Genomic DNA, 11,119 nt, shown 5'->3' on the forward strand with positions numbered 1-11,119 from the left:
CTAACACACCTGCAGAGAGTTAACACAAGATTATTATGCCTTTAAAAATGTAAATAAACCTTAGTGATAATATACAGTAATAAAAAAATTAAAGGAACTAGCGAGCCAATCAAAATAACTTTTACGAATCACCCAAACACTTGACCACAATAATTCAGCTAATTTGCTAAAAAGTTAAATTAATGACACGAGACAGTACTCTTGAGCAATAAACGTTTATTTAATGTGCTGAACGAGCATAAAAATATTCAAATCAAGGTAGCCATTAGAGTCGCTAGTTTGATACCATGGGGAATAAACACAATTTAGTTAGTTAGCTCAGGCTAATTTAACCCCTGTTTACTTAATGTTAGCAATAATTAAGTCTAGCTTTAATACTCAGTAAAATACTGTTGGCATAAGATAATAACATTAGGATCTTAACACATCACATGTATGGTCTTATATATTTTTAGGCGTATTTCACTTTTTTGTGTTAATATAATGTAAAATCCATTGGGAATATGTCGTAGCATATTAGCATATCTCATGTTATATTCTTAAGTATATTTTACTCTGTGTTAACACTATATCAAATCCAATTGGAATTTGCTAACGGCCTTAGCATGTTAACATATCTCATGATATAAAGTCCATCCATCCATCCATCCATTTTCTACCGCTTATTCCCTTTGGGGTCGCGGGGGGCGCTGGAGCCTATCTCAGCTACAATCGGGCGGAAGGCGGGGTACACCCTTCCGCCAAGGAAGGGTGTACCCTTCCTTGGGTAAAAATATGATATAAAGTGTATTTCATTTTGTTTGCGTTAACACTATGTAAAATCCAATTGGAACCTGCTAACAGCGTTATTAGCATGTTAAAATATCGGAATGATATAAAGAGTATTTAACTTTGTTTGCGTTAACACTATCTAAATTCAATTGGAACCTGCTAACAGGGTTATTAGCATGTTAAAAAAATCTCATGATATAAAGCAGGGGTCCCCAAACTACGGCCCGCGGGCCGGACCTGGCCCCCCAGCCTCCAAAATCCGGCCCACAGGAAGTCCCAAATTAAACTTTTTTTTTTTTTTTTAAATCTTTTCTTTCTAATCCATTTTTTACCGCTTGTTACTCTTGGTGTCTCCTAGCCGCTCAGGCAAATCATATTGTCTAAAAATGAATTTTACCATCGATAACGTGACAATGTTAAATGTTGATGAACATCAATGTTAATTGATGTTAAATGACAAAACGGATTATAAAGACAATGTGTGTATATATATATATATATATATATATATATATATATATATATATATATATACAGCCTGGCCCCCGGCCAAATTTTTTTAACCCAATGCGGCCCCCGAGTCAAAAAGTTTGGGGACCCCTGATATAAAGTGTATTTCACTTTGTTTGTGTTAACACTATGTAAAATCCAATTGGAATCTGCTAACAGGGTTATTAGCATGTTAAAATATCTCATGATATAGTATATTTCACTTTTTTGTGGGTAATCTTTATAAACTCTCCAGAAAACATGTAAACACACAATCCAAGTAAAGTAACCTTCGACCAATAACTAAAGTGTGAGCTCAATGGTTTTGAGTTATGTCACGTAACAAGGCACTAAGGCTCTTTTAAAGTATATTTTAGAAACTTAAAGAAAAACAATCTAATCTGGTAACAATAGCAAAATGTAAAAATAACCTCTGTATTAACCACCATTTCGCTTTGGAATGTTTCAGTCACGTCACAAAAGCTCTTTTAAAGTATATTTTAAAAGCTTTTTTCTGACATCTTCATTAACTCTACAGAAGAAATGTAAACACACATTCCAGTCGTACATACTTTGTATTTGAGTCAAAAGTATCCTTTAACCATTAACTGTAGTGTGAGCTCAATGATCATCATGCACCTGCAGGCATGATTGAGATGAATTTATAATCTCAATTCTTGCCAACTGTGCACAACCACTCTATAAGTATTGCATTTGACATATTTGCATGTTGTTGTTTTTATTGCATAATCTGCATCTTAAGTATTGTCTCTATTTGACAATTCAGTGTAGACTGAATTAGCATCACATTTTACAATAATAGTAATAAATCTACATTGTAATTATTGACTGCAATTAACAAGAGGCTATTCAAAGGATTTAAGAATGATAATTAAGACCTTTTATTAAAAGATTTCACCAAAAGATAGAAACACCACTTTTTTTCAAGAGCACAAAGAAAAGATGAATAGGTTAAATTTTTGTTATACACGATAATGGGTAAGACAAATCAACATGACATATTTTTTTAAAATAAGGAAATATTTCCTCATAGAGTTTTGGTGTGTTTTGTGTGGAAAATGTCTACTGTGGTCTCGTGGCACTGCCTCAGGTCGTAGTCACAATATCCAACGGAGAATCGGCCCTGTTGGTCGGTCAGAGGTCACAGCAAATTGTTAAACGTACCAAATTTAAAATGTGAAGAAAAACAAATATGGATGAAACAAAAACTCACTTTGGGTCTCTTGAAGTAATCCAGCCCTCTTCCAATTTTGATGATCCAGCCGTTATCAAACCTGGAAGTATTTAGCATTTAAATCAATGCCACCAGTGTTGTGGTAAAATTTACATTTTAGTAATCTCTTGTCTAACAACCAAGTAACAGTACTTGTGTGATTTATGTTGTATTGCTTCTCTTCGCTGCATTGGCCTGTTCCGTGTCTAAAAGATCTGACTCTTTCATAGCCCCCGGCTAAATTATTCGGTACCTGCGGGGATAGTGTTTTGGAATATTTCCTACTCTGTAAATAAATGTTCAGAGAAAGCTAAGGGTCTTTTAAGTATTTATTTTGAGATCCCAAATAAACAGAGTGGAGCGCAATAAGGTTGTGCTACTAAGAAAAGAGAAAGAAGGGCAAAAGAGAGCCAGACAAAAAACCCTTCAGGTCCTTATGCCATGAGAGCGGAGGGTGGTTGAGTGATGTGTCGGGTATGGAGGGAAGCATGGGCTAGTACAGAATACAGTCTTTTTCCCAGATTTACAGCAGGTGGGAGTGTAGGCTCCAAGAATGTATTAAGGTCATAAACATGTCTGTTTTCTTTAGACAAAAAACAGGCCCCAGACAGCTAAGAAAGAGTAACACTACACAAGCATTTAGACTAAAATTGTGGTTTGGACAAGAGATTACTAAAATATTAATTTTGCCACCAGAACATTTGCTCTGCTTGGTTCTTCTTACACCCAGCCCCCAGTCCTTAGCTTCCAAGAACATAGGACAAAGACTGTTGAGATGTTCTCCTAATGTGTTTCTTTTGTGATTGATGGTGTATTACTGCCGATTCCAAAGGGTTAACCAAAACATTTCTGTTTGCAACCAGATAGTCCTTTTATTTTATCCTCCTCCCCCCAAAAGGGCCACTTCCCCCAGCCCCTCCTCCTCTCTTCTCACATTCCCAAGGCGGGATATAAAGATCTGGAAGTTTCTTCTCTCACTCTCTTTTTTCCCCCTCTAAGCAGCATAGACTTGCTCCTATGTAGTGAACTGATGTCATTTCAGGATTCAAATTATTACTTAAACGACCTCAGCGTACTCTGGACATGTCTTTATTGAAAAGGAAAAAATTCCAAAACAAGGGGGACCTCAAAAGTTGGGTGAAAAAGAGCCAAGTCGGATTGCGATGATAACCGTACAACCAGGATATTTCTTTTGTCAGCGATACAAACTCCAGGGTAAAATATAAACCAATGTCCAGTGCAGAGGACGCAGGGTCGTTACTGGCAAGTATAAAAATAACTGTCCTAACATACAAAGGTTGACCTTTTTTTACACTTCTTTTGACAGCAAGGGATGCTAAAAAACAACAACTCAGCTTTAAAAAGGGTCCCTCTACACTTTTAACACTGCCACTGTGTGACTTTTTTGGTTTACGAGTTTGAATATTAACAGACGTTAACTCAATTTACATAATTTTCTATGGGAAATTTGTTTGAATGCAAATATTAAAAGTTCAACCACTGTACACACCAATGACAAAGTGCCTGTGTGTGTGGGGCTGCTGTACCTGATCTCCCTGTCATGGATGGTGGAGGAGTACTGCAGGTCCAGAGTGACGCCATGAGCGTTGAGGCTGTCCTTCAGCTCGGCCATAGCGCTTCTCTGTTGGCTAGCATCAGCCTGCAGAACAGTGCACGTCGATGGGGGGGTGATGGGAAATAACTTTAAAACTCCACGACCGTCTCAAATCCATCATGAGGTGATGGCCAGCTGTTAGAAATCGGTTGTTGATTAATCATGCCTTGAAGCAGTTGAGTGAAATTTGAGTGCAATAGTTGGCTGTAACCAGCAGAGGTGCTGTTGATTCACTTGCAGTCATGATTAACATAAACAAATTATAATTATACATTGGCTATTTCTGCATTAGAGCAGCGCCCCACCAGATGAAAATGTGTGGATGTTTACCCCCATGGTGGTAAAAAATTAAAACTTAATAACTAAACATTTAAATAAATAAACTCAATATGTTTTTACATAATTTTTAACTATTGAAAATGTGTGTAATTGTCATCATCATAATGATAAATGAGTGTAGCACAGTAGCTCTCCACTACTTACTGGAGTTACGTACCAAAACCCATAAAAGATCCATAAAAAGCCCTAAAAAAGCCTATTTTATATATTCTTAACCATATAATATGCTTCTGTAAGTTAATACATTCTCTTTAAATTCAGTTTTACACTAAACAATTACAGGGATACAGTATACAATATTGTATTTACCAAACATGCAGTTATGCAACATCTCACCTTGCAGGAGCATCTTTCTGCTGGAAAATGTTATTGACTTGAGACAGCGCTATCTGCTGCATCCAATGCGGCAGAACGCTTTTTCACTTGCAAACCACTTTCTATTTATATTAAAATGTAAAAGCTAAGTATTTACACTCTTAAACACAAAAAAAAAAAAAGGTTAATAGGCGGGGATCTGCTGTACGCTTTTCTTTTTTGTAAGTGATTGTAAGATAAAGTTACCAAATATGATTTTTGCTCTGATAACTTTTTTCTGGCGCCGACTTTCCCTCTCCTTTCTCTGATGTGTGTGGGCAGTAAAACCCCAAGTTGCCAGGCAACTTGCAGCTGATTCATTTATTTCGTGGGCCTGGTAGAAAGTGTTTGTTGGCAGGGAAAAAGACCTACTTCATCTGACGAGGTGAGGAGATGGATGGTCTTCACTTTGCAGGATGCTTTGAGCAACATCTCGCAGAACCGCAGGAAGTTGTACAGCTGTGGTGCAAACAACAAAATATCGATCACAATCTGAGATCCAATACCTACAGTAAGCAGTGTTGGCGTAAACGCACCTTTTGTGTCTTTTTACGCATTGAAATCAGAAAGGACGCGGATTTCCGGAAGTCTGCGCGTCCGCCAGACACTGATTTTATGAAAAAAAATTTACCGCCCGGTTTGCTTCTTTTTTGTATTTTTTTAATCGATTATCGCTTTCCGTCTGTGTTTTGTTTTGTTTATATTTGAAATATATACACCTACAACTTCTTTAATAAAAATATAGAACAAACTACTGGCAGCGGCAAAGTTTAGATCCATGAAGGAAAGAAGAAAGTGAATGGATGTTTATAACTGAAAAAATTTACATATGCATAAAAATGTGTTTTCTTTTGTCTTATTTTTTCAATGAATTAAAGTTTACGACAACCTTTTTCCAAAACACAATATAGAATGTGAGATATAACAGGATAATGCTTACATTTATCATTTGTTTTCAAAACTGTTACAAAAAAGTCGGACCCCAAAAATGTACCGTGGGACCCCAAAAATTGACTGTGCGACCCCATTTTTATGACTTGCTGGGGTCCCTGGGACGCCTTTTTTGAAAATTCCTAGCACCAACACTGAGTAAGTGTAGCTAATCGGGATGTTTCCATCAGTGTTTAATGCTGCCGATAATAATTATCACATGTATTAACTGTAGCTTTTCAATTTACTTATGTTGAGTGCTATTGAAAGTTTAACAATATCAACACAATATTCCAACTAGTTGCTTATTTTCTTTTATTACATACAATTAATTGAGTAAAACAAAGACAACATTACACAAAAACTATACAAAAGCAAAAACTACTATACCTGCTCCTTATTTTGCCCTCGAAGAAATAGTAAACATGAACAAAAAAACAAGAAAAAATTATTTTGTAAAAATAATGATCTAATCACTCTAGTATTCTATCATATTCTGATACTACCCTTGGTTTAGGTTGTATTCACCCGACGTCATGTCAGGCTCATTAAATATGTCAGACTCCAAGTAGTGGGCCAGCGAGCCAGCGAGTCTGTTGTCATAGTGTTCTGGGCGGCATTTTGCCTTTCTTGAAGAAAAATGCCCTATGCTTGTGTTGTTTTCGGCTGTTGGAACCCTTCAAATCGCTAAAAGGATAAACGTTTCTTCAGAGTCCCTTAAGAGGTAGTCAAGAAGGGCAAAAGAGTGCAAGATTTTATGAAAAAAGCAACAAGAAAAGTGGCACACACTCCAGTCCAATGGAGCAGAGTCAATAAATGCACAAGTTTGCAGGGATCACTTTGTTAAAGGTTTGTTTAATATACTTTTAACATTTAGTATTTCCCGTTTAAATATTATCTTGACATCATTTGTGTTTTATCTCGTTTCGGAGTTCTTAGAGCGCGCATTTTTGCCTACGAGTGGTTTGAAAAGCACCAACTCGGCGAGTCTAAATAAAAGAAAGCAAATGTGAGCAAAACCTAAAAGAGTTAAGATTTTCCAAAGGCATCAATCATAAATGAAGCTTTCAGCACATATACAATGTTGACATCTGTAGTTATATTTTGATAATGGTAGGGAAAAACATGCGTACTCGTAAATGGCGCGTGCAACAACAAAAAGGCAACAAACATCAGCCGTATAAACAACTTTATCACTGTCACAAATATGCGCCACACTGTGAACCCACACCAAACAAGAATGACAAACACATTTCGGGAGAACATCCGCACCGTAACACAACATAAACACAACAGAACAAATACCCAGAACACCTTGCAGCACTAACTCTTACGGGCTACAGTATACACCCCCGCTACGGTGGGCAGGGTTTTGGGGGGGGGGGGTGGTTGGGTTTGGTGGTAGCGGGGGTGTATATTGTAGCCAGTAGAGTTTGGGCTGCATGGGATTCTAGGTATTTGTTCTGTTGTGTTACGGTGCGGATGTTCTCCCGAAATGTGTTTGTCATTCTTGTTTGGTGTGGGTTCACCGTGTGGCGCATATTTGCAACAGTGTTAAAGTTGTTTATATGGCCACCCTCAGTGTGACCTTTGTGGCTGTTGATCAAGTATGTCTGGCAGTCACTTATGTGTGTGTACAGAAGCCAAATACAACATGTGACTGGGCTGGCACGCTGTTCGTACAGGTTGTAGAGGGCGCTAAAGGCAGTGCCATCACGGCACGCCCTTAATATTGTTGTTTGGGTGAAATTCGGCAGACATTCGAGAGAATGGTTGCCCTGAAATTCGGGAGTCTCCTGGAAAAATCGGGAGGGTTGGTAAGTATGACGCTGTCAAGTGCCATTCATACAAAACTAGCGGGCCGCACTAACATTAAATTTTCATACTAAGGTGCGGGCCGCAAAATAACGTCTCGGGCCGCGGGCCGCGTGTCTGAGACCCCTGCTGTAAAGTATCTGCCACAGGGTAATGTCTTTTTAAATTAATCAGCATTGGTGGATGACATATTTTTACAGAAAAATCAGCCGATACTGATCGACACATCCCTATTAGCTAATGGCTATCCATTTATTTTGTCAGACCTGGTGGGTGTGTCGTATGTAGGGATCTTCCACCCAGGCTTCTGTCAGTGAGCCGCTGATGTAAGGCTTGAAGACTGCTTCATAGCTGTAACCTGTGGCGTCCTCAGCTATCCTGATCTGTTCGTGGTACTTCCCGTCTAAAGACAAAAACAACAATGTAAGGTGGTCATATTTCTAACTGTTTTATGATAGTTACCTTCTTTCATTTGGTTCACGTGGGCTTTAATTTGCTCTGCTCTGTTGATGTATCCTTTGATCTTCTCCCTGTAGTGTCCCTTCTTTGACTCATCGGTCACTGCTACAAGACAGATATATGTTGAAGTGTGTTTACAAACATTCATGAGACATAAACAGGTCATGATGTGAAAACCTTTTAGGACGTCTATAAGCAGCTGGACGCCCTCTTGGTAGCAGATAAGAGACTCCAGGAAGCGGCCACTTTGATCCAACTCCACCGCCCTCTTCAGTACAGAAACAGCGGACGTCTCCATGCCTGTCAAAAGATTTTGAGACATGTTTGCGAGTCGGATGTCCCCTCTAAATGTGAAATTAACACTTAAAAGTGGACGTAGGTAACATAGAATGAGTGGAAAGTCGGTGTAAACATCTTGCGTCCGGTTTGTTATGGGTACGCCACCATAATAGAGCCCACCGGAAACCTTATGGTTGCATTTAGTTCTGCACTTTAAATGAAAACTAAATTGTCAAAACAACAAAACACTCAATTATGCCATATTATAGCAATACAAATCATATCGTTTTTTACTTTAAATATAATGCCAACACCACATTCAAATCGATAAAACCTATTTGGTACGTTGCTATAATAGGTCACCCGGAAGCTTAATAGCTGCATTAACACACATAATACAATTTTAACTCTGCATAAAAAATGTATTGACATTTTTTTTAACCGTACGTTTGTTTATGGGAACGTCTATACAGTAAATTGTAGTGAAACAATTACTTGTGACGCCATAGTCTTTTTGATACACTTCCGGTTCCAGGTTAGCGTCAAATCAAGAGGGACATGAGTCTCTTGCTGCCTTCTTAGGTCGTCGAGTTAAATTGTCTCCTTATTTAACCAAATAGTCTATCATCGTGTTAAATGTTATTGATATTTTCATTCCATTAAAGGACGCTCGCGGGTATTCACGTGTTTACGCTGCTTTTGACGCAGTAACCTTGGCCTGCATGTCGGTCAGATAACGTCAGTGAATGGATGTAACAGAAATCTAAAAAAAACATGTCTATACTTGGTTTAAAGTCGTCCCCAGTCAAGGTAAGACCATTTATCGGTTGAATTAAAAGCCCATATCGTACAAAATGTTGAAAACGTGACAACAATTGTGCACCTAACATTAGGTAAATGTCTTTGTTGTCAGATATTAACAGCAGACGCACTTTCGCGTTGTCTCACGTTCGTGTCTGCACGGAGCAAGTTCGGCAAAGCAAGACTTCCCAAAGAGGTGAATATAATATTTCTAAATATTCAGTCTACTTGTAGTGCTTTTGAATCTTTTTTTTTTTTTTTGTCCAAATAGATTTTCGAAGAGCGGTCACAAGAACATGAGAAGTACGGCGGTGACCCGAACCAGCCTCACAAACTGCACATAGTGACCCGAGTTAAAAGTGCGTTAAGAAGGCCATACTGGGAGAAAGACTTGGTCAAGAGCTTTGGCCTTCAAAAGGTAGTTACTTCAAAACCCTGCAATCCATTGATCGTTTTTACTTTTTAACGGCACCAAAGCATGTATGAGATTAAAAAAATATATGCCTTGTGACATTCAGTGTTGCCTTTTATCATGCAGGCACAGGTACCGGTCATCCACAAGAACATACCTTCTGTCAATAACCAACTGAAGTTCATTAAACATCTCATCAGGTATGACATGTGAAGTGACTAACGTACATTTTACAGTGGAGCTTGACAGCATTTAGTGCAGGGGTGTCAAACTTGTCCATTGCGGCCACATCAGTTGCAGCTTCTCTTTATCTTTACGTCATAAGGCGATTGTACATTCGTTATACAACAATATATATATATAAGTTTGTTATATAACTATATATAACAATTGTACAATCGCCTTATGATATTACACAATTTCTTATGCATTTCATTATTTGAACACGATTGATAACTTGCTTTGTAATATAAGTTGAGGTGACAAGCAGATATTTAGGTATTTTTGATAACATGTTTGGAATAGCTTGTTTCATGATGAGACATTATTAAAGTTGAGAAAATACATAACATACATTATTCTCAGTCAAAATGTAAAGATTATATACATTTATCAATAAAGATGAGTTAGATTAGATTTGTTGATGGTCATTATTGCCAGGCTTTAGCAGGCCACTTAAAGGGATGCCTGGATTTTTAGTACATGAGCAAAACATTTATATTTTCATTGATTGTGCTATAATTAGATATTTAATGTGCTTTCTTTTGAATTAATTTTTAATTAAATTTCCTACAAATATCTTTGTTTAATTCTTACTTTTTTACATGGCATATTCTACAATTTTGTTCACCAACATTCTTTTTTATGAAACACCCCTCAGTTTAGTTTAATTTTGGCATAATTATTTTTTAATCCATCTAAATCTACAGTCTTTCAATACATTTTACATTTAATTTTGTTGTGCAACTTTTTTCAAATGTTTATTTTAATGGCCTACAATCTGATTTTTCTTTCATGTGTTTGTATAAATATTTTTAAATACATTGTTAAACTTCATTTTTATTAGATGGCATACAGTTCTGTTCATGGAATCACTTAAATTTTGGGGTGAAGTAAGCATGAGAAAGCGCAGCCAACTGATGGTTGCGTTAGAACAGAACACTAAGTGGGTGGAACTACTCGTTGGCTTACAGTTCTTCCCAACATTTCTTAACATTTAACAAAGACACTGACTTGAACACCAGGCTGTCATTCATTGCAGCATAAAAACTTTTGACATTGTCCTTAAACACGCAGAATCGAGCCACTAAAGACTCCGTATGGACTCCCCACTGAGCAAGACCTGGCCGACTCCTACATCAACAGCAAAGGAGAGCTGATAATTCGACGCCTGCTTCAACCTGTCGACACTAAGGCCATAGAGCCTTGATTATTGATACATGATAAAGATGCCAGTAGTTGGTACACTAAAAAAACATTATTTTGTATTATCTTGTTAATTAAAACAATTCTGACAGCAAAATGTGGTGTTGCCTCTTTGAAGACTAGATTTGCCTACAATCCTACACTTATCCTCAATCAGGGATCCTTTCTCTTTTAAAGCAATGTTTTAACATTTTTC

The 11,119-nt window shown here is 37.5% G+C and overlaps 2 protein-coding genes across 4 annotated transcripts; one reads left to right on the forward strand and one right to left on the reverse strand.

Moving 5' to 3' along the window:
* Positions 1–238: 238 nt before the first annotated feature.
* mitd1 (MIT, microtubule interacting and transport, domain containing 1) lies at positions 239–8,915 on the reverse strand. Of its 3 annotated transcripts, none has more exons than XM_061971258.2 (8): positions 8,733–8,768; positions 8,184–8,306; positions 8,010–8,111; positions 7,814–7,950; positions 5,175–5,261; positions 4,042–4,154; positions 2,495–2,555; positions 239–2,404 (listed from the first exon to the last, which is right to left on the reverse strand). In XM_061971258.2, exons 2-8 carry the CDS (start codon positions 8,302–8,304, stop codon positions 2,309–2,311), a joined length of 717 nt encoding a protein of 238 aa, XP_061827242.1. In that variant the 5' UTR covers positions 8,305–8,306; positions 8,733–8,768; the 3' UTR covers positions 239–2,308. The 3 variants fall into 3 exon arrangements, with proteins under 3 accessions (XP_061827242.1, XP_061827241.2, XP_072770597.1); XM_061971257.2 differs by lacking the exon at positions 8,733–8,768 and adding an exon at positions 8,781–8,915 and having other exon boundaries at positions 240–2,404; XM_072914496.1 differs by lacking the exon at positions 8,733–8,768 and having other exon boundaries at positions 245–2,404; positions 8,184–8,530.
* Positions 8,916–8,947: 32 nt separating this feature from the next.
* On the forward strand, positions 8,948–11,020 carry mrpl30 (mitochondrial ribosomal protein L30). The gene is made up of 5 exons (XM_061971030.2): positions 8,948–9,095; positions 9,199–9,282; positions 9,358–9,504; positions 9,625–9,698; positions 10,795–11,020. The coding sequence occupies exons 1-5, from the start codon at positions 9,060–9,062 to the stop codon at positions 10,925–10,927; spliced, it is 474 nt and encodes a 157-aa protein (XP_061827014.1). The 5' UTR covers positions 8,948–9,059; the 3' UTR covers positions 10,928–11,020.
* Positions 11,021–11,119: the final 99 nt, after the last annotated feature.

Source organism: Nerophis lumbriciformis, linkage group LG13 (assembly GCF_033978685.3).
Source record: "Nerophis lumbriciformis linkage group LG13, RoL_Nlum_v2.1, whole genome shotgun sequence".
Taxonomy (NCBI): domain Eukaryota; kingdom Metazoa; phylum Chordata; class Actinopteri; order Syngnathiformes; family Syngnathidae; genus Nerophis; species Nerophis lumbriciformis.